Source organism: Alternaria arbusti, assembly GCF_024043155.1.
Source record: "Alternaria arbusti strain BMP 1465 chromosome Unknown scaffold_1, whole genome shotgun sequence".
NCBI classification, from domain to species: Eukaryota; Fungi; Ascomycota; class Dothideomycetes; order Pleosporales; family Pleosporaceae; genus Alternaria; species Alternaria arbusti.
This window is the reverse complement of record NW_026249941.1, coordinates 1,994,382-2,016,026: the sequence shown is the minus strand read 5'-3', so window position 1 is coordinate 2,016,026 and position 21,645 is coordinate 1,994,382. Positions and strand designations below refer to the sequence as shown.

The 21,645-nt window shown below is 51.7% G+C and overlaps 10 protein-coding genes across 10 annotated transcripts; 6 read left to right on the top strand and 4 right to left on the bottom strand.

Annotated features, from left to right (window-relative positions):
- Positions 1–66: 66 nt before the first annotated feature.
- J4E86_000728 (uncharacterized protein) lies at positions 67–805 on the top strand (the record flags this gene model as incomplete). Its single annotated transcript, XM_051441301.1, has 3 exons — positions 67–110; positions 156–519; positions 572–805. 3 exons carry the CDS (start codon positions 67–69, stop codon positions 803–805), a joined length of 642 nt encoding a protein of 213 aa, XP_051307472.1.
- Positions 806–1,253: 448 nt separating this feature from the next.
- J4E86_000727 (uncharacterized protein) lies at positions 1,254–1,910 on the top strand (the record flags this gene model as incomplete). Its single annotated transcript, XM_051441300.1, has 1 exon — positions 1,254–1,910. One exon carries the CDS (start codon positions 1,254–1,256, stop codon positions 1,908–1,910), a length of 657 nt encoding a protein of 218 aa, XP_051307471.1.
- A 439-nt stretch (positions 1,911–2,349) lies between these two features.
- On the bottom strand, positions 2,350–2,699 carry J4E86_000726 (uncharacterized protein; the record flags this gene model as incomplete). The annotated part of the gene is made up of 2 exons (XM_051441299.1): positions 2,350–2,621; positions 2,675–2,699. 2 exons carry the CDS (start codon positions 2,697–2,699, stop codon positions 2,350–2,352), a joined length of 297 nt encoding a protein of 98 aa, XP_051307470.1.
- A 2,942-nt stretch (positions 2,700–5,641) lies between these two features.
- Positions 5,642–8,285, top strand: J4E86_000725 (uncharacterized protein; the record flags this gene model as incomplete). The annotated part of the gene is made up of 4 exons (XM_051441298.1): positions 5,642–5,717; positions 5,784–6,122; positions 6,234–6,820; positions 6,867–8,285. The coding sequence occupies 4 exons, from the start codon at positions 5,642–5,644 to the stop codon at positions 8,283–8,285; spliced, it is 2,421 nt and encodes an 806-aa protein (XP_051307469.1).
- Positions 8,286–9,131: 846 nt separating this feature from the next.
- J4E86_000724 (uncharacterized protein) lies at positions 9,132–9,881 on the top strand (the record flags this gene model as incomplete). The annotated part of the gene is made up of 1 exon (XM_051441297.1): positions 9,132–9,881. The coding sequence occupies one exon, from the start codon at positions 9,132–9,134 to the stop codon at positions 9,879–9,881; it is 750 nt and encodes a 249-aa protein (XP_051307468.1).
- Positions 9,882–11,020: 1,139 nt separating this feature from the next.
- Positions 11,021–13,366, top strand: J4E86_000723 (uncharacterized protein; the record flags this gene model as incomplete). Its single annotated transcript, XM_051441296.1, has 1 exon — positions 11,021–13,366. The coding sequence occupies one exon, from the start codon at positions 11,021–11,023 to the stop codon at positions 13,364–13,366; it is 2,346 nt and encodes a 781-aa protein (XP_051307467.1).
- A 523-nt stretch (positions 13,367–13,889) lies between these two features.
- Positions 13,890–14,879, top strand: J4E86_000722 (uncharacterized protein; the record flags this gene model as incomplete). Its single annotated transcript, XM_051441295.1, has 1 exon — positions 13,890–14,879. One exon carries the CDS (start codon positions 13,890–13,892, stop codon positions 14,877–14,879), a length of 990 nt encoding a protein of 329 aa, XP_051307466.1.
- A 796-nt stretch (positions 14,880–15,675) lies between these two features.
- On the bottom strand, positions 15,676–17,581 carry J4E86_000721 (uncharacterized protein; the record flags this gene model as incomplete). The annotated part of the gene is made up of 2 exons (XM_051441294.1): positions 15,676–15,705; positions 15,764–17,581. 2 exons carry the CDS (start codon positions 17,579–17,581, stop codon positions 15,676–15,678), a joined length of 1,848 nt encoding a protein of 615 aa, XP_051307465.1.
- A 292-nt stretch (positions 17,582–17,873) lies between these two features.
- J4E86_000720 (uncharacterized protein) lies at positions 17,874–18,818 on the bottom strand (the record flags this gene model as incomplete). Its single annotated transcript, XM_051441293.1, has 1 exon — positions 17,874–18,818. One exon carries the CDS (start codon positions 18,816–18,818, stop codon positions 17,874–17,876), a length of 945 nt encoding a protein of 314 aa, XP_051307464.1.
- A 571-nt stretch (positions 18,819–19,389) lies between these two features.
- Positions 19,390–20,946, bottom strand: J4E86_000719 (uncharacterized protein; the record flags this gene model as incomplete). The annotated part of the gene is made up of 1 exon (XM_051441292.1): positions 19,390–20,946. One exon carries the CDS (start codon positions 20,944–20,946, stop codon positions 19,390–19,392), a length of 1,557 nt encoding a protein of 518 aa, XP_051307463.1.
- Positions 20,947–21,645: the final 699 nt, after the last annotated feature.

Here is a 21,645-nt window from a genome sequence, read left to right as displayed (position 1 = left end):
ACGTCAATCAAGGCACAGGGTCAAGTCGCATGCGCAACTCCCATCCCTCATGGATCTCGCAGCAATATGGGCAACTCAACCAGCGCGAACAAGATTTCAGCCCAGGATAAGTGAGTCGTGAATGCTACTCTGTATAGACTTTGCTGACGTGCCAGGGCGATCCTGGATATGAAGAACCAGCGCGATAAGCTACGACAGTACCAGAAGCGCATCACCGTCCTGACCGATCGCGAGAAGGAGATCGCCAAAGAGTGCTTAGCCAAAGGCGATACGAATAAGGCGAAGCTAGCGCTGAGGAGAAAGAAGTACCAAGAGGGTCTCTTATCCAAGACTGATGCTCAGCTAGCGCAGCTCGAGATCCTGACGAGTGATGTCGAATTCGCTCTAGTCCAGAAGGATGTCCTGTTCGGTCTGCAACAGGGAACGGCAGTGCTCAAGGAGATACACAAGGAGATGGGCGGCATAGAGAACGTGGAGAAGTTGCTGGGCGAGAACGAAGAGGCTCGGGCTTATCAAGAGGTGCGTCGCATCCCCAAGCTTCTAACCACATGGATGCTGACACGCGCAACAGGAAATCAGCGAACTCCTCGCGAACAAAATGTCGAACCAAGACGAAGACGAAGTTGAAGACGAGCTCGATGCTCTCGAAGCCGAGGTCAACGGCACCGTGCCTGCACTGCCCGACGCGCCCGTTGCCCAACCACAGTTCACACCCGAAGAGAAGGCGCAGATGGCCAAGGACAGAGCGGCGAGAAGGGCGAGGGAAAGGGCTGCCGAGCAGGCATCGCAGCCCATGCTGGCATGATGAGACATTGCATTGGCGCATAGATTGCATTAGAGCGTGGCGTTGGGGTGTTTTGCTGGCATCGCGTGGACCATGTGGCACTTGGCATGGTGCATGTTTGCTACTTCTACGCATATACACAGGATTCTATCTGCGACGTTGTTCTACGGGTCTCTGCAGATGATGACGACATGTGCGAAACATGGGCAATGATGCGGCGTCTTGCATCCATGGATGTTTGCCGTCTACGCCAGTATCGCCTTCTCTTCACACGCCGAGCGCGCTGCGTCATAGCCCTTGCCCTACAACAACGCCGTCTCTCCTGCCATCTCTCTCCAACCACCAGAACCTTCCGACGCTGCATCAACAAGCCTTACCCCAGCTCCCTGCACGAAGCTCAAAGCTACCCCGCCATCACCCCACCACAATCAGCCTTACCGAGCAAACACACCCGACATCCCCAGCAAACATGTCGCACTCACACTGTCACGACGAGCATCACGACCACTCGCATGGCGACGGCCACGACCACAGCGATGACATCACGCCCGCGCTACAGAACATACTCTACGAACAACTCGACTTCCCCAAGCTTGTCACCCTCAACGAAGATGAATCCAACAGCGGCCGCGCAATCTGCCAGAAGACTTGGGCGCAGCGCCTCGACCCGGAACCCGAGCTGAAGAGCAGCGCCGACGAACAGATCCTCATGACGGTCCCCTTCACGGGCCAAGTCCGCCTACACTCCATCATCCTCCGCACAAGCCCCGGCCCCGACTGTCCCAAGACCCTCAAAGTCTTTGTCAACGAAGATTCGCTCGACTTCGAAACGGCCGCCGAAAAGGAACCTACACAGATACTCGAAATCAGTCAGACGAGCGAGGTGCAGGAGATACCCGTCAAGAGGGCAAAGTTCGGCACTACACGTAGTCTGAGCTTGTTCTTTGAGGATAACTGGAGCAATGGCGAGGAGGATGAGACGCGAATAAGCTATCTGGCGTTCAAGGGCGACTTTATGAAGCTGAACAAGGAGGCTGTTTCTGTGCTGTACGAAGCTGCTGCAAACCCTAACGATCATAAGAATATTGTGGGTATTGGACAGGGCGTGGGAAGGAGTATACAGTGAGCAGGATGGTTGCACTGAGCTACGAGTAGTCGCGTTGGGGGAACTTCACATAGGCATGGCGCATGGCAAGGCGTCATTATCAAGTAGCGTGGGTATGCTACAGAGTGTCGATTCTACGACCTTGACGTATGTACAAACAAATGCATTTCATATTCTGAGAGGTCAGCAAAGGCGCATGGAATGTTTATGTGAGATGACATACTCAGCGTTGTATTTGCGCTTTCGTGGGTATCGTTTCCTCCGTGTATGCATGTATGTCTCTATCCGATCCAAATAGCGCCCGCCGTGTGGTTCTGCGCTCAGTCTCTTCTCTGGCGCTTGATGTCGTCCCAAACCGCGGAGATCGTTCGCTCTGGGCGTGCCCTTAAACTCCTTCGCCATTTGCGCATGTCTTTTTCGTATGACATCTTCCGTTCCCGTATCGCTGCCTCTCGCCCGCTCAAGTATGTCTCGTTCCGCCCAGCACCTCGCCATGCACCTTGCCCCAGTCTATCTTCGTGTCAATCTCCTCATCCACTCTACCCACCACCGCCACACTATCACCCCGTATGATGTACAGCCCAAGAGGTACTTCTTCACTGGGTTCTTCGTCTTCTATCGGTCGTATGATGCGCTCGACGGCTTCTTGGAGGACGAGGTTCATGCTGCCGTCGCACGAGTGGAGGAGCCCGACCATGGTGCGGCCATCGAGGGTGAGTACTGATACGCGCTCTGTAGAGTGTTAGGAGAATGATATGGTAAGGGGCTGTGGAGGAGAAACTTGCTGTTTAGGTAGGCGTTTAGTGCCATTGTGAGGATGCTGTTTCAAAAACCGCTGGTTCGGAAATTCGGTGGAAGTGCGTTGTTCAGCCGGTATTTGAGAGCGCCTGGGACGTGTTCTTCAAAGTCTTTTTGCGAGAGACGGAAGGATGCTTGCGCAATGTTTCGCGGTATCGTGTATTATGGAAAAGGTTGCGACTTGCTGCGGCGGGCTTATGTCGCGGAGATGTAGACACTCGGACAGACCTCTTCGACCGGTGAGAATCGCGGCGGATAATTGCGGGTTGGGTGAGCGAGAGAAGCAACGTGTTGCTTGCGCGTGACGTGGTTTAGTTTGAACTGGACATGAAGCTCGCGATGCTTTCCGGTGGAGCTTCAGATGGCACGTGCGTCAAGCCAATCAGAGCAGTCTACCCTCCGCATCGCTGCTCTTCTCTCTTCCCTTCCTTTCTCCATCACACTAGCAGATGCCGCGGTCCCTTGTTGCTCTCCATGTGAGCGCTGAATACCTCATCCTTCGGTTTACCCTGCTTCTACTGCTGCTACCCGCAACTCAGCCCGATTTGACCTCAGTATCTGTTCACACAGCGCCACTCTAGCCATTTCGCAACCTTGGACTTGCGAAGAAACACTTCACAAGAAGACTATAGATACTACTCCCAGGATATCCAATAATTGAAGGTCGGCCATCTGCGATGCTCTCGGTGGTTTGAGCGACGTCAACTCCTGCATGAAATGCATGTGCACCGTATGTTTCCAGTGCTGGTGGTCACACATCATCGTAGCATTCACCATCGATCAAGCACAATATGCATGCGAGATGTGCTGGAAAACGGTATTTGGAAGGTTCCCTCCATTGTCTACTGTCCACCGGACATGGCGTCAGGCTGAACTACGAGGTAACTTCTGCAAATGTCGACTTCCAATTATTTGTAGGTCTTGCGTTCCAGGACTCCCAGACGCACTACCTCCCCTCCGACACTCTTACTCAGCCCCATACATTTCTCAGTCTAGCATTGGGTAAGGGTTCTGTTTATGCAGCCTCTGCCTACAACTTCTGGCTATATGCAGCGTCATATCATTGGGTTGCATCGGTCGACTCACACAGCCGACCCATGGTTACGTTGATAAGAAACACCCTCACTGTGTATTCACAAGCGAATTTCGGCTTTTGCACGTAAATACAACAATACATGTTTGATAACATAATCCCCTTTCACACTCCGACATTGCGAAAGCTCTGACAGGTCACCTCAAGAGACTCTACAAATATGTTTTCCTCTACCGCCCGCATCGCGATGCTTCAGGCCCGAAGCTTTCACAAGACTGCCTTGAAGCCCACGTTCACCAATGCTACAGCTTCTGAGATGAAGGAAGGTCATCCCTATCATCGCCACACGCACGATCTAATCGAATGCAAACAGTCTCCCACCACACCATCCGACACCAGCGCCCGAGCAGCATGGCAACGCTACCGCGACGTCGAGGCCCACCAGATATGGCTCTCTTCCCCTCGCAAAGAGTCTTTCCAGACGAAATTGTCAACAAAGCATCCACATCACCCCGAGCCAACACCCGCAATGACTTTCCGGAAAGACCGCGAGATGCACATAGCTGCACGTCGCGCGTCGGATGCCGGGATGCAGGGAAAGATTAACCCAGATCACAAGCTTGCGGGGACTCGGCTGGGTTTCATGAAGGAGACGAAGGACACGAAGTCACTGCGCTCAGGTTGGTTGGACGCGCTGTTGGGTCGTGGTGAAAGGACCTGAACTTCACGCTCGACGCGGCAATCGTTTTGTATAGAAAGTTTGAATCATGTTGAGATGGGTGGACCTGAATGCATGTAGATTGCTAGTACCATAACACAGCGACGCGATATGTTGTCGACTTCGCTCCCGTGGCTACGTGTTGGTGTTGTTTCCAGAGTTGCTGGATGGTTCCGAAGCCCGAGGCTTGCCGAATCAGGTGCTGCTTAGTAATCATCACTAGTCTTCGCTTCTCCCTTCGGCACTCCTCGTTCCATCTCCTCATCATCGTCCATCCGTGACATCATCACCCGATTCACATCTGCAGCACGTCTTTGTCGCGTCTTTGCGCATCCATACAGTACGAATGCCGTCATGATGAAAGCTGTCCCGAAGCCTTGCCGTCGCGCTTCACGTGAGTGCATCTTATCGCTTGCTCACTTCTGAACAATCATCTTCGTGGACCTCGGAACAGTTGTTTCTTGAACCGCCATCGCTATCATTTCTCTCAATTTACTCAATGTGCATCTTACTTGAGCTATGCACATGTGCCAGCAACTATCTCCGTCCAAGTCTGGAAACATCGTGGCGATGGCGGTCCGCGCCTTTCAGTAACACTCACTCAATACACCACGTTGTCCATATTGCTCGGGTGACGGTTCTATCAGTAAGTCCCTTGGTTGTTGTTTTGCTTCCTGAGTGGAACGACAAACACTAGGAGGCTGTAATATGTGGTATGATTGTCATCAAGCTACATGATCCTGAAGGTAATCGATGTTGACGCTATTTCTGGCCCATCACTGGGCAATTGTCACGCTTGCTTGCTATCACAGGGTTTTTAAGCGAGGGTAGAGACATATGTATAGAGACAGCGACGGCTCCCTTCCCTGGTTATCATCCATAATTCGCTACTGTCTCTGGCCTTTGTCACTACGACCATATTGGGTGGCGAGTGCGTACAATCTAGCGTTAATGTGGAGAGAAAGGGAGCGGGGCAGAAGGCAATTCCGTTAGAGGCCGTTGTCACGAGACGTCTACGCCTGCACAGTCAGTGCGCCGTTTCCGAAAGAACTGGGCGACCAATCAGCCAAGGGGTGTACGTGTATATCTCACCTTTCTAGTTTTGAACCCGAAGCGTTTAGGACATAACCAACCCCGCATCGATATCACGGCCAGCAGTTTATCTCTAGAACGATTCTGCATAAGATATCAAGTCTTGATACAATGGGTAGATACGCCAGAATCAAGTTACAGACCAATGTTGCCATCACTTGGCTCATCGAGACTGCTTTCGAGCACGGTGAGTATTGATTTCTCCTTCCGCCACTACCTACTTACCGTACCCTCTAACACGACTTTATTGTAGGCAGCAACGTGCAAGTCGGTGGCGATACCAACTCCAGAGCTTCAGCCGCGGCAACGCCCACGAGCACTTCGATCAAGACAGGCCGGTTGAAGGGAAAAGCGCGCAAAGAAGCAAAGAAGAAGGAGCAACTGCAAAGTCAAGCACCCGCACCTAAGATCAAGGCCTCGAAAACAATCTACAAAGTGTCAACTGAGGAGATACTTCGCCAAGCCCGCTATCTGGAGAACCTTGATCAGGAACTCGTCATGTCTAAGCCTGCATGGAACGCCTTCAAAGAAGCTGTGCGAGGCCGTACAGAGTACGCCACCAAATTCGCCAACAAACAACCGGACCATGAAGGTAACGCCGGTCACGTTTACTTTCTCGATACACTTCGACAGGTAGTCGACATGATTGGAAAGGTTGTTCGAGTCCAAGAAACCTCTCTGGATAATTCGGCAAAACGATAAGACACGGTTCTGACCTTGCATAATCTGTTTGACGTCCTCCGGGACGTTGAGCTGACCGATGGTGTACAAGGAACAGCCAACCTAACTACACCTCCCGACGAAGGTCTAGCTTACGGAGCGGCTGCAGCTGTACCATCAGCTCGTTATGAGCCGGCCATCGACTCCGACGAGGAATCACGGTTGCGTTGGCTCTGTTTCAAGGACGACGCTGATTCAATTATATCATGGGTAATCAACCTATGGAAGCAGTACTTTGACCAGTCTGAGGAAGATGTCAGCTTAGAGACTACATCTCTCCTATCAGATCTAGCGCTCGATCTGTTGTATAAGATCGAAGACGACATGGAGCATAACAACGACAAAGTAAACAAAGCCATGTTCAAGGAGCTGGCCTCACTCTACAATTGGAGTTCGACCGCCCTTGCCCTCTTCGATTTCCGCGTCGCTGCATATGAAGGTAGAGGATACCCGGCTGTAGTAAAGCTGGTACACAAGAGACAACCCCAACTAGGACTCGATCCGTACAAGGATTTTATCCTATTTGACGCTAAATTTGTACGCTATCTTACAGAGCTACAGCTGGAGATGGTTAGTCATGACAGACTAATTGAGGGCCCAAACTGACTGTTCTCAGACACTACGTTTTGATGGTTGGGAGCAAAATGGACCACCGCCCAACACCAAACGTTGCCTCAGTAATGCAAGTCTCGACCTCGTATCCCGCACACTCGCTGTTCCAAGTCGTAGAAACCAGGAAGCCATTGCCGCAAGCCTTCTAGAAGGGATATGGGGTCTACACAGTCCGAACGTGCATGAGCCTTTCCACCGCGTCGCCCGGCTTGCGAACGTCATATCGGATCAGTCCGACCACTGTCGTTCCGATGGTATATCGTTTCCGGAACGTTCCCAAGACAAGATACATGAGTTTAACACCTTGCTCTCGTGGACCATCGAGTGGCCTGGCCATATCCAGCGATATATGATTTTTCGAGCGATCGACTCCAATCACCCTGCCGCAGCCCTCTCTGGATTCCATCGCAACATCTGGAAGTATCTCGATCTCAGTGTTGCCAGGAAAGAACAACTTATCAGGTCATGCGTATCAATTCCCGACCTCGCAGGGACGGCCGAGGCGCGTCTACAATTTGGCGAGGAACATATCATACCATCGGAAGACCAAGACTTCCTGCGCAAAAACAATCCCCTTACACCGGCAAAGCTAGCTCTCAACTTACAGTTCCTACGGGCTGAGATTGGTTTCGATTTCGTGAACGATGATCGCAGCTTGTTCCTCATGTGCCATTTGTATAACGCACTTCGGCAACTAGGCTATCTTGAAGTTCCGTGGAAAACGCTCGACTCACTGATCGACATGCACATCAAGACCATATTCCTTGGTGCACTTCCTACGGAAAGCGCAAAGCAAATGAGCAACCGCGTTCTCATCGCGCTCGGATGCGCGCCAGAACTTGTTCGAGCTCGCAACACTGGGAAAGGTCGGGAGGCAACTATCAAGAACCTGGCGGTATTGCGAGAGAAGAGGTCTGGCGCCCTGTGCTTCCCACCCAGCATGGCTATCGTTGCAGATCATCTGCATGATCGTGAGCCTCTACGCCGCACACTGACGCGTCTCGATGCTGAGATGATCGCGAAACACTCTAGAGAGAGTAAAAACTCCCGCATCAAATCGTTCCTCGACGAAGAGAATCCTACCACCTTTCTCGAGCGTCTTCGCAACCATGTCTCAGACTTCCCACGGTACCTTGCGCTCGACTGTGTTGAGCTGACACGCATTTGTGGCGGTCTTCTTAGGAGATTTAGGTCAGATGAGATGAAGGTACTCATGAAGCACGCAGAATTGGACGCAGCACACCAGCAATATGTCGCGTCGCTAATCATTCAAGAGCTCGACATGGAAGAGTATATGACACGACCAGGTATGCCTGTACGGAAAGTCGCGCACGCGATAGAAGCCGCGGCTATACTGAAGGAGTACATTGAAGGTGGCGAGGATGCTCGAGCAGCGGTTAAAGACTACGTGCAGCGCAGGTAGTTCTGCTCCGCGATGATGACTCTCATACCGTAAATGTGTACGCGTAATCTCAGAGACATACCCGCCTAGTACCCAGTTCCAGAACCAAATCATTGGCCTTCTCTCTTTCCACAGCTCATAATCCTCTAGCAGTTTTCGTCAAGCTTGTCATAGATTACCTCACGCGCACGAAGCACGCCTGTCACCATACATATACAGTATTTCCCAATGAAGCCTTATTTCATCTCAGTAACCAGTTGTAGAGTTCCCTTAGGCATGCTACATTAAAAGGTCACCACGTCGCCAGCTCGATCTATCCTCCAGGGCTCAGTCCGAGCTAGAGAATGAGCTATACCCAATACGGTAAAGTCACTCGGGGGTCCGCACACTCCTTGAGCGCGTCGCAGCGTCCTCAATCTTTCTTCTCCACAACTTCGATGGCGCTCAGGCTGGAAAACAAGAAGTTCGGTTTCCTTCCAACTAGGTACTGTCACTTCTCTATCAGGCTGGACGAGAATGTGTAAACGTCTTTCAATGCCCGCGGAATCAGCATACGTCCGAATGATGTCACATCGGACGCATTAACCGACGCGGAGGATAGCGCATCAGCACATCATCATGCCATTCGCCCTGTGCTGGCTGAAGTATGTGGGATTGTGCATTTGCTGCTATTATCGTTGCAGCGGGGGACTAAGCACTGCATACCCAAAACAACTCGCACGACCTTGAGCTCGCGGCCCACTGGAATATCGACAACGACCAGCATCTAGGTTTCTATTACATGTTCTGAACACCGAAACTTTTAGTACTGTCGCATCACCTATCGAGTCAGGTATTCTTTCTCCACGTTGGATACCAGCACTCGTCATGTCGTCGACACGCGCCAATGAGCACAACAGCGGGAAACGAAACAGTAACGCATCACAGCTGCCAGTATGGCGCCGAAGACTACGTCGCGTAAAGTTACCGATACTCCCAGTTCACAATCAGGAGGGCAATAGAGATCTCGAAGTCACCACAAGCAAAGGCCACCTCTATTTTCTCGACCAGTTTCGCGACAAGGTACCTCTACGCATTCGCAACCGATTTATTGCAATGATCTCTGAGTTCGTGGGAACATTTTTCTTCATGCTCATCGGACTAGGCGGCAACTCGGCCGTCATCAACAACACAGCGGCTGCTGCACAGTTCAATGGAGGCGATGCTTCAGCAGATCCTGCTAAGATCCTGCTCATCGCTACGGTCTGGGGCGTGGCTGTCACGGTCAATGCCTGGACCTTTTTCAGGATTAGCGGTGGGCTTTTTAACCCTGCTGTAACTATGGCTTTGGTGCTCATCCGCGCCGTACCACCACTTGATGGTCTTCTCGACGTCTTCAGCCAGCTTGCGGCATCTATCTTGGCAAGCGCCATTGCTTATGGACTCCTACCTGAAGGTGCTCTGGCAGCCACTGAGCTGGGAGAGAACACAACAGTCACGCAGGGGCTGTTCATCGAAATGTTCATTACCGCCCAGGTCGTTGTGTCCATATTCATGTTGGCGACGGAAAAGCACAAGGCTACATTCATCGCGCCTGTCGGTATCGGATTAGCTGTATTTGCATGCGTTCTCATGTAAGTCTTCCCTATATTCTCCGCAGCTATTTGTAGTCAACACTACACTATTAGGGCAAGTTACTCACGAACTATAGGGCTTCAACCTACACCGGCGCAGCCATCAACCCAGCTCGCTCTTTTGCGGTCTGTGTGGTGCAGGGAAGCTTTCCACACTACCATTGGATCTATTGGGTTGGTCCCGGGCTGGGTGCACTGCTGGCAACTGCTTTCTACCAATTGATACGCAAGCTGGAGTACTGGACAGTGAATCCCAACGTCGACGACTACGAGACGAAGGTCGGCGAGACCATTCGAGACGTCGCGAGTAGAGTGGCAGACATATCAAATGTTCCAGGCACGAGGTCAAATGATCCGACGAGGATGCCGGAGGGACTGTGATTGTTGGACAGATCCACTGAAATCCAATTTGTTCAACACACAGATTGCATCGGGGCGATTTGTGTCTCTTTTAGTCTTTACATAGAGTACAGGTCATCCGGTACTTCTTTACAGATACGCGTAGATTTGTAATGATATAGCTACCTAGGTACCTAGGTATATAGGAAGCGTCTACAGATAGCAAGAAAGCATTGCGGTATTAGTACGGCCGTAGTGATCAGGTTCAATTGCAATAGAACGATAGCTTTAGTTGTCAGTCCGGTCCTAACTCCAAGAAAGAAACAATGCGGACGCGATAAGGTCGGACATGCTTGATGCACGGGCCATTCGGACCCGCTGGTACCGTAGCGTGCCCGAAACCTGGCAAACCCCAGATGCCATCACCATCCACCAACATGCCCAGGTATGAAGCAATCCCAATCTCTTTGGCGGAATGCCAGGTTCTACACTCTTCACTGACCTTCCTATTCAACATTACTGCGCCGCTTGCAAAGGATGCAGGCAACACGAGGCGCCCACTGCAGACCTTGTTTATCCGAGATGCCGGTTGCTGGTGCCTCTTGGCGGGGACGCAGCGCGCCTTGGGAGGCTTAACACCTGCTCAATGCGGCAACTACGATGCGCATATCAATTAGACTGATAGATGCAGTGGAAGGTAGATAAATAGGTCCGTTGGCTGGCCTGAGCACGACAGGTGCTTCGTTGCATTCGTCTTGAGTTTCTACCCGACGTATCGTTCTTGCTTCTTGCAAGTGCGTCGCCATGCGCTCTTTCGCGATCCTCGCTGCAGCGCTGCCGTTGATTCACGCCATCGACCCTCCTCGCATGCCACACCAACCTCTCGGCAATGGCACAAAGCGTCTGAGTTACAATGAGACCACCAACGCTCCTGGTTCTTTGACGCCCTCAACCCGATCTTTCACGTGGGTTGGCACCGGAGAGGATGGCGATTACATCTACACAGCCGCGTCTGGAGACTTTGTCTTCGAGAACGTCGCCACTGGCGAATCCTCAACTTTCATCTCGGCTGATCAGGTCCCGGCTGACTACTGGGACTACTTCATCTCGCCCGATGCGACCAAAGTCATGTGGGCCGTCAACTACACCAAGCAGTACCGCCACTCTTACTTCGCCGACTACCTGATCATGGATGTTGCGACTGGAGAGTCCGTATCTCTTGACCCCGAGTCCGTCGGCGATATTCAGTACGCTGAATGGAGCCCGGTTTCGTCATCTCAGGTTGCATTCGTCAAGGGCAACAACCTGTACATGTCCACCAACGGCACCATCTCCCAGATTACTGAGGATGGAGGCCCCGACTACTTCAACGCTATTCCTGATTGGGTCTACGAGGAAGAGATCTTTGGCGATCGCTACACTCTGTGGTTCTCTCCAGATGGAACTAGGATTGCTTTCCTCAGCTTCAACGAGACTGGCGTCGGCACATTCAGAATCCCATACTATATTGAAGACGATGCAGAATACGTTCCCGTCTACCCCAACGAATTGGAGCTCCGCTACCCCAAGGTTGGCACCAAGAACCCCACGGTGGTCATGAACTTGCTTGATGTGGAGTCTGGCGAATACACCAATGTCCCCATTGATGCTTTCCCAGAAGACGACCTCGTCATTGGCGAAGTTGTCTGGCTTACCGAGGAGCACAGTAAGGTCATGTACCGCGCTTACAATCGTGTCCAAGACATGGAGAAGCTGGTACTTGTTGATGTTGAAGCTGGGTCTTCCAAGGTCACTCGCGAGCGTGACGGTACCGATGGATGGCTAGAGAACTTGATGCAGGTTCGATACATCGGAGCTGTCGAGACCACGAACGCCACTTACGGAAACGCTACCGAGTACTACATGGATCTTTCTGATATGAGCGGCTGGGCGCATATCTACCTCTTCCCCGTCAGCGGCGGAGAGCCCATTGCGCTGACATCTGGCGAATGGGAGGTTCTTAGCGTTCTCAAGGTTGACTACTCTCGCGGACTCATCTACTACACCTCCACCGAGCACCACAGTGCTGAGTCCCACATGTACTCTGTCAGCTTTTCCGGCGAGAAGACTGCCCTGGTCGACGATACCGTGACCGCTTTCTGGACCGCATCTTTCTCTTCCGGTGGCTCATACTATGTCTCTCGTTATGCCGGTCCCGACGTGCCATACCAGGAGCTCTACTCCATCAACTCCACCGAGCCAATTCGCACGATCGTCAACAACACTGCGCTTTACGAGAAGCTTCAGGGCTACGCTCTTCCCAACATTACGTACCTTGATATGGAGCATCCTTCCGGATACACTCTTGATGCCATGCTCCGTCTTCCTCCCAACTTTGACCCCAGCAAGAAGTACCCTCTCATCCTCCTTCCGTACGGTGGTCCCAACGCCAAGGAGGTACAAAAGTCCTTCAACGCGCTCAACTGGAAGGCTTACATTTCATCTGATCCCGAGCTCGAGTACGTAACTCTCACCGTCGACAACCGTGGTACCGGTCGTAAGGGTCGTGCTTTCCGATCTCTCGTCACCTCTAACCTCGGTGAACTTGAGGCTGAAGACCAGATCTGGGCTGCCAAGGAGATGGCAAAGAACGAGTGGATCGACAGCGAGCACATTGGTATCTGGGGTTGGTCGTACGGCGGCTACCTCTCCTCCAAGGTCGTTGAGGTCGGCGACCCAATCATTAGCTACGCCATGATCACCGCTCCTGTCAGTGACTGGCGCTTTTACGACTCTCTTTACACCGAGCGCTACATGAAGACTCCCGATATTAACCCCGAAGGCTACAACCGCAGCCGTGTCCACGATGCCACTGGCTTCAAGAAAATCGCTGGTGGTGTCGTCATCCAGCACGGTACCGGTGACGACAACGTACACTTCCAAAACTCGGCTGCGCTCGTCGATCTCCTCATGGTCAACCAGGTCACTCCTGAGAAGATGCAGAACACTTTCTTCACCGACAGTGACCACAGCATCAACTTCCACAACAACGGCAAATTCTTGTACAAGCAGCTGAGCAAGAAGCTTTATGAGGAGAAGGCTCGTAACGGCGACAGCTTTGGCGGACATCAGTGGAGCAAGAGGGCTTTGGGACGGAAGTGGATGGCTTGAAAGCGCTTCTAGTTAAGTCAAAAGTCATGTAATCTTTAGTTCTAACAATGCCATAATGTAATGAACATTCCAAAGTCTACCAACTCTCACTTCACATGTTCTCCTGTCAAGCGATTTTGCCATTACTTACCTTGTTTCGAACAATTATGCCTCTGTCGTAGTCGTCATCATCTCATTCCAGACGAAGCAACACCCCCACCAAATCGACAGCGTACCGTAGAGCGCACGATTTGTAAATATATCAGCGACATGCATTGGCTATGTGCCGCTTCTACGGCTGATGTGTATTTTTTGTGGGTGTTCGCGTATGAATGAATGAGCAAATGTGACAGTTAGCGCTCATTCATAGGACAAACGCGATTTCTGAGAATGCAGTGAAGAATCTAGCACTCGCTGGTCGCATTGCGCGTCTGAGACCACAATCACTAACAAACAAACCATCGATATAACACGACTTAGAACGACCTATCACCGCCGCCATATCTCCCGAACGCGCGAACAGAACTTTCCCTAGCCAAAAAACATGGCAGACCAGACCCTTCTTACGAGGACGACGCAACGCGAAGACACCCCGAACGACAACTCTCAGAAGTTCCAACACATGAAGACAGTATCCAGTCTTGCAGACGGACACCGCTACGCACTGAAGTACTTCCCCGAAGAGCTGCAAGCCCTGCTGAACATAGCTTCACTCAAGCTCGACGAACGTGTCCCCGGTCACTTCGGCGCGATCTTAGGATGGCAGAAAGATTCCAAAGCGGCGTCTCAACACCCACAGGTGACGATGAAACCCTTAGAAATTCTCTGGGATCTGGAACACCGTACTATAGTACTGTCCGATTCGTTTCCATTTAGTAGGAGTACTTGGAAGGTCGTTGACATTGATGGCGAGGAAGCACTACCAGTATTGCGACGTGGCTACGATCTCGTACCGCCATTCTCCACGATTCTCACAGTAGTTGACCATGAGCACTTGGTCATGCTTGAGGTGTTCTTCCGCTATAGTCTCCTGATGCAAGGCTTCGACGATGCAATTGAAGGGTTCAAGAACGAGTTCTGGCTTTGCTTCGAGAAGCTTTGTCGCCATGTCGCGGAGCAAGCTTCGGCAGCCGGTGCGCAAGAAAAGGAGGACGATACGGATTTATCCGAGAAGACTGTACCGTCTACACCTGCTCAGACAACAAACGCAAAGCTTGATACCCTCACCAGCGAAGTCGATACCAGCGAGCATGTACACCAAGAAAGCAGTACAGCGCCGGAGACCAAGGAGGAAAAGGTGGAGGCTACCGGTGATGATATTGAGAAACAGCTCGCAAAAGCGCATGAGGAAGCAGCTGGATGGAAAAAGGCCTATGAGGGTGAGAAGAACTTCGTAGCAAAACTAAAGTTTGTGATACGTAAGCACGTGGCAAGATATGATGAGCTTAAAGCCAAGCTCAAAGAGCGAGAAGGGGATGTGGAAGAGTGGAAAGAGGTGTATGAGGCCTTGCTCAAAGAGACCCGAGAGGCTTAAACTATCTTAACAGCTTACGGATGTACCTGGTCGCATAACATGGGAGTGAGAGAAGGTCGGTCAAGGAATATCACCTAATAACTAGCATTAAGCACACATACTCGCTGAAGAGTTCATATTAATCCCACATCTCGTCTCCTCCACAACTGTAGCCCTGTAAACATAACAGCTACTTGAAATAGACCTCAACCCTGATTGAAGTTCACTTGATCGAACGACGAGTTCCACTAAGCTCCACTACTTCGATCATTCCCATCATGTGCAAACCGATGAGGCCTCCAATCGCCTCCACCACCACTGGGCCTGTTTCTATCACCCCTACCGTATTGTCCTCCATCGCCGCCATTATCGGAGCTCTGATAACTACCTGGACTATTCATTACAGGACTAGAACGCTCTGAGCTCCTACCCCTACCATATCCGCCTCTGCCTTCAAATCCGCCTCTGCCTTCAAATCCACCTCTTCCGCGGGGACCAAAAGATCCACGGCGACTGCCAGGACTCATGTCGACAGGACTAGAAGGCTTCGAACCCCGACCGCTACTGTAGCTGTTCCTGCTGTCAGGTCTACTCCTGTTGGGGTTTGGGAACTTCCCATGAAAGCTACCTGGACTGAAACCTGCGGTACTGGGAGATCCTGGGCTTCCACGACTTTGCGGCCGAGAAGAGATCCCCAGTGCTTTATTCTTGCAACCTGTCTCTCTCGAATGCTTAGGCCAGTCTAGATACCGCCTTCCATTGGGCAATTGGATCATCTCGACCGGAACGTCAGTGTTGCAGTACTTGCAAAGGGCTGTTACAATATCAGACGTGGGGGACTGGCCTGCTGGCAGTGACGATGCGTTGCTATGGGGGGTGGTCACGCCTGAAGCATTGTTGGCCACACTAGTATCGATAGTAGGCTGTGGTTTGGCGGCAGGAGAGTCAGGGCTCTCTTGCGCTGGAGAGTTGTTTGATGAGAGTGCACTCGGAAGGCTTGCTGTTCGAGCAGAAAACTTCTGGATCTCTGAATCGAACTCTTGTTCATCGTCATCTGCCCAGCTTTTTCTTGTGGCTAGTCTTCCACTGGCCTCAGCGACTGGCGCCATGGGAAGTTTCACTACAGGACTCAAGGCTTCACCAACTTCTGCGCTTTCGTCACCGGTCGTCGGTCTCCCGTCTGGGGCTGTGGGAATTTGAGCGGCCACCTCTACCCAGCTATCATCAGGTGCAGTTCCTGACGTGTTCGATTGCTGAGGCGAGGTCGGCAACTTCGTGATATCTGGCTGCGACTCGTCTCTCTGCTTTGAAGCGTCACTAGATGTGTTGTCCTGTAGTCCTTCGGCATGCTCCTCAGCTTGATCTCCACTTTCTTTTGCCTGACTGTGCTCTTCCAACGTCGCTTCTAGATCCATCTTTTGCCTCTCCAACGACTCGACTTGGCTCGTGAGACGGTCCAGCTGCTGCTTATTCTGCACTTCATCTGCTTTCATCGTTTCGATATGGGCCTCGTTCTTTCCGATGTCTTTCGTGAGTACATCGTTTCTGACTTTTAAGTCAGCGCTCTTGAGACTCTCTGCCTCTAGCTTTTCTTTGAGATCATCTATGGTCGTGCTCTGATCCGCTCTTGGCTGTCTTGTGCCCTCATCAAGCCCAGCGAGCCTCTCGTTTGCCTCCCTTTGCTGGTCTCGTTCATGCTCAGCTGATGACAGATCATCTCGTAGTCTTTTGTCCACAGCCAAATGGTTTTCGATCTCGTAGGCCATTCGTTGTTGATCACTTCGAGATGATGACAGGCTTGTCTCCAAATCACTGATCATCGAAGACAGACGTTTGTTCTCTTGTTGCATCTCATTCTGATCGCTCTGCGCAGTTAATAGCTTACTCTCCAATTCCTCGAGTTCAGACGACATTTGCTTCATCTCGTCTCTCGCCGTAGTCCGATCGTTTTGAGCCGATGCCAGTCTTTCCTCTAGTCCCTCGATCTCGTTCTCGTAGTTTTTTATCGTTTCCTCCTGCTGCTTCATCGCGGGGTCTCCATTGGCAGCTACGCGCTCCTTTTCTTGCTCAAGGATTCGTAAAGACCGTTCAGTTTGGGCGACCTGAGTTTGAAGCTCTTCATTCTGCATGAGCAGTGTCTTGTACTCGTCACTCTGCTCCTCTCCATGGGACTTGGTGGCGCGCTCAAGGTCTTCCTTCAAGCTCACATTGGCCTGCTCTAGCTCGTCCTTTCGTTTGGTAATCTCGCTCATTTTGCTCTCCAGATTCTTTATATGTGATTTGACCGCCACAGAAAGCTCGTTCGCATCCGCCGAGCTTACATCCGTTGTTGGCTGCACAGTTGAGGACCTCTTGACATCGTGAGTACCAGCGCCCACTGTTTGGAGATGATCAACACTTTGGCTGAGATCGTTAATACGGTCGCTTATAGTATTGAATCGATCGGTAGCTCCATCTGCCTTCTCGCGAAGCTCGCCGATACTGGCGTTGAGGGCGTTCAACTGCTGCGGTAATTGTTCGAAAGCAGCGAATCCTTCCTGCAAGGTCCTCATCTGCGCATCGTGCCACTGCTTCTGCAATCCAGCGTCACGCACACGGCGAATCCAGTCAAGAAGTAAGGCGCCGGAGAAGAACGCAACAAAGACTGCCGCGAGAAAGACAACATCGTCGGGTGTAGTAGGCATCGCGCTGAGCGCACGTCGTGCAAAGGTGTATCTCTCCATGACTGTTGGTTTTGCTTTAAGGCTAGCAGAGGTGAGATAATGTTTCTTCAATGTCCGATCATCTACAGGATGTTGAGCGAACATATCGAGTTCGCGCGAAACAAAGGCGCAGCGCAAGAGATAAAGGCGAAAGGATTACAAAGACCCTGTCTGAACAAAGAGGTAAGGAATGCAACCATCTTGCAATCTGAAAGAAGTTGCCGATCGCGATCGCGGGTTCCAAATTCGTCGACCCAGGGGTCCAGCAGAAGCACCATATCCTTCGCCAAATGAGGAGTGGTGCACATATGCATCAAGCAGTCCCCGCTATGTCTGAATTCTCCAGAATCTCGTCCAACAGTTCAACGAACCTAACAGCCATCTTCTTTCCGCCCGCTTCGTTTGGCTCAACTCTCGCTGTATAGTCATCGGCCAGCTTGCCATCGAGCACCTCATACAGTGCGCAAGGCACTGTCTCCGTACCCTCAATCCGTATCGCTTTCGTCGCCATCTCGTATATCGCTCGAATGGCGGCTTGTAGCTGCCCCGGGTATGAGTTGTATCCTAGCGCCTTGAGCTGCGCATCAGCCCAACTGGTCTGCCCTAGACCCGACTCGAGTGGGAAGTATATCATGCAGACGATGACGGCGCGAGGCTTGGTTTTGGCGGTAAGGCGAGCGATGTAGACTTGGGTCTTGGTACCGAACATCTGCTTGAAGTACTGCAGTGCGCTTGCGGTCCCGCTCTCTAGGCTTTTGCGTTGGGTCAGCCAGGCGAGCTGTAGCATGTGTCGTATCGTGGAAGGGTTCGGGCGCAGCGCAATATCGTTGGCGCCAACGCTGACGATCAACATGTCGTTCGAACGAATATTATCGCGAATGAACTCGTCGTGCGGTAGAAGTACGTCGTCTCGATCTCGAAGCATGGATTCTTCTACTGCCGTGTTGATACAAGTCGCACGATGCTCAAGCAGGCTGTTCATCCAGAACGCGACATCTGGCTTCGGAACACAAGGGTGTTTGAATGCTTCATCGTAAATGCCTGGCAGATGGGTTGGAACGATAGGACCAGTCTTGTCGACCCAGTGCTTGTTGTCGAGAGACGAATCCCCAGCCAGATATACGATTGGTTTGTCCGGCCGTTCTGCAAGCGTAACATTGCGAAAAGTGGCGAGGTCGTCGATAGGATGGCCCTTCCACTCGAAGTAAAACCGGGCGCACTGGATCTTTTCCATCGCAAATGGGGATGAGGATGCCATTCTTCGCGAGATGTAGACCGTCGTCAGGGAAAATAGGCTCCAGTCGGATGACCCATGCCAGCAATACGCGACGCTGCCACTACTGCCGTCAGGTGATGTCGTCTACATATTCGGGGAGAACCGCGGAGTTTGTATTGACGCGTGTTCGCGCGGGTTCGGAAGGGAGCATCTTCGAGATGCGCGTGTGACGACGGATGATGTGGAAGCAATCACCTCGAAGATGCGTGGGCGCGCACGGACTCCACTACCATGACATCACCGGGAACTCGATGAGCAGTTGCCCAATCGGGTAAGTTAAGGAAAGGTGTCGACTGTTCCGCGCTTTCACGGAAAGCGCGTCTTAGGCGAATTGCGCGAACTGCGCGATAAGAGTGAATTGGGCGGACTGCGCAGCGTGAGCGACCGGGGCTATTAGAGCGTCCATGTCGTCTACCATCCGCAGGACGGCGGACCGAGGTGTTTAGCATCTCATTACTCATACATTAATCACTTCAGGGCAATATGTTCAAGAAATAAGGGTTAAATAATGCTCTCTATCTACTCAATCAAGGCGACTTGGTGAAGACAAAGCCTATGCTACATTGCTGTGCCGAAATGTAGCCAAAAGCTGTTCCTGCATAACAAACTGCTCGTTTTTGGCAGCGAGCTCGTCGGCCAACGTGCGATGCGCAGGATCCAAGCACTTGGCTTGATTACGGATCTGTGCTTCCAGAGCTTCAGCATGCGCCCGATACTGATGAACGGCCTTGTCTAGCTCGACAACACGCTTGGTCTTTTCTGCATGGTCCTTCTCGACATCCTCCATGAGGGCTACAAATTGGTTGGCAATCTCTTTGGGCCCTTTAATGTCGACTTTGGAAGTCGAAGACATGGCGCTTTTGACGCGCTGGAACAAAGAGTAGTTGCGCTTGTTGCTTGGTTTGATGTTGATTGTCAAGGCCACATTGGGTAGGTCGGGTGTAGCTCGCGTGTTAGCAGCAGAAGTGGTCATCTTGAATGGTGGGTCGCTGAGGTTGTTGATGGACTTACCAAGATCCTCCAGTCCAGCTAGCATGTCAGGGTTGATTACGGACTTGTTTGCGACAATTGGCGTGCGTGGAGAGGTCGAAACGTTTTGTAGGTCGGAGAGAGTCAGTGTACATTTGTTCCTTGTTTCATGTTCCTGATCCAGAGCCTTCAGTGCGGATACGAAAGACACGAGCTTCGACTCCAACTCGGTACACTCCAGCGAGAGGCTATAATTTTCTGAGGTCAAGCCTTCAACTTCCAGCTCTAGGGCACGCAGCTCGGCTTTATTGTTTTCAGGAGCGATGGGAGTAATGCAGACATTTGTCAAAGGACCGAAGGAAAGAGATTGGGTCGCCGTGTCGTCGAGATCGATATCATGGAATTCGCTAGAAGCAAAATGCTGTTCGGCGCGTAAACTGCCAATGACTTCTTTGAGATTATTAACTTCGCTGTAGCGTCGCTCATTCTCATCTCTCAGCTCCCGGATACATTCCAAATCCGTAGCCTGGCCATCATTCAGATCTGCATTAGCCTTCGCAAGATGACGAAATCCTTCTGCTTCTGCTTCGGCGGCGGCCAGTAGTTCTTGAGCATCCACAAGCTGCTGGGATATAAGCTTTTGGTGCTCCTCGCAGCCATGCTCGTGATGCATATCTGTTGGGCGGCGGTTGGCTAGCCTAGTCTGGGCGCCGCGATACGCGTTCTCAGGAGGAGGCTTGAGGTTAGATAATCGAGCTTCCAGTTGGTCAATCCTAGTATCCTTGGCACCGAGTTCGGTTTGTAGCTGAGCGATGACGTGCGTTGCTTCTTGGTCCTCCTTGGTACTCTTCTTCGTTGTTTTCCCACGAACAACTTCTTTCTCCATCTCGCGAAGCTTCTGCTCACTGTCTTCTCGCAGTTTGGCCATCTTGACCTCGAGGGCTTTGAAGTCTCTGGACTGTTTATTGGACGCACTGGTCATGTCATAGATCTCATCTTTCTTCTTTGCTACTTCGTTCTTGTAGAATTGGAGTTCGTGAGAAACTTCGTTACGCATGTTCGTAGCCAGAGCCGAAGAACATTCAAGTTCGGCGACTCTCGCTCTCAGTTCTGCGACTTCCAGGCCTTGCTCCGAGAGCATGCTATCGTGACGCGAAGCCATGGCGATTTTCTCCTCGGGGTCATTGGGGATGAAAGGCGAAGTTGGCGGTGCTGAGTCTTGGTCACACATCTCTACACTGCTCGTACCCACGCGAAGGCTTTTGGTCGGAAAGTCTAGGTCAATCCAGGGATGTGCACTTTAGTCCAACAGGTCTCGCATTGTAAATTCAGGCGAACACCATATCGCTTCATTGTACTCGCCACAGGGTACTGGTGCACAGCACAAGAACTCTTCGACCATATCCTCGCGGTATGTTGTAGCAACAATGCAACAGCGAAACTGTTGCTCGAGCTAGACGACCTGTTGCATCACGGGCCGCGGCGATGTTGGTTGCGCTAGGTATCCTCATGCCACTATAGGTCAGCGAACATCATTCGATAGAGGCTGACGCTTCATATAGCCTCAAGACTCCGTGATGATATGCCGCTGTACGTTCGTTGGCGGACATTGACCCGGTTCGTTGCATCGATTTGGTGAATTGATTAGAGTTGGGCCATGGAATGCACTTTTGTGCATCTCGCAGCGCACTGCAAATGTTGAACAACTACAAAGCCAGCAGTCTAGTAGGCGGTGTATACGTGCTGCGGCGCTGCATCTGCCGTGTTGCCGGCATACCCTTGGCCGCGTCACGTCGCAGGCTGTGGAAAATGAAACCGTGCACCGCCACATATGTTTGAC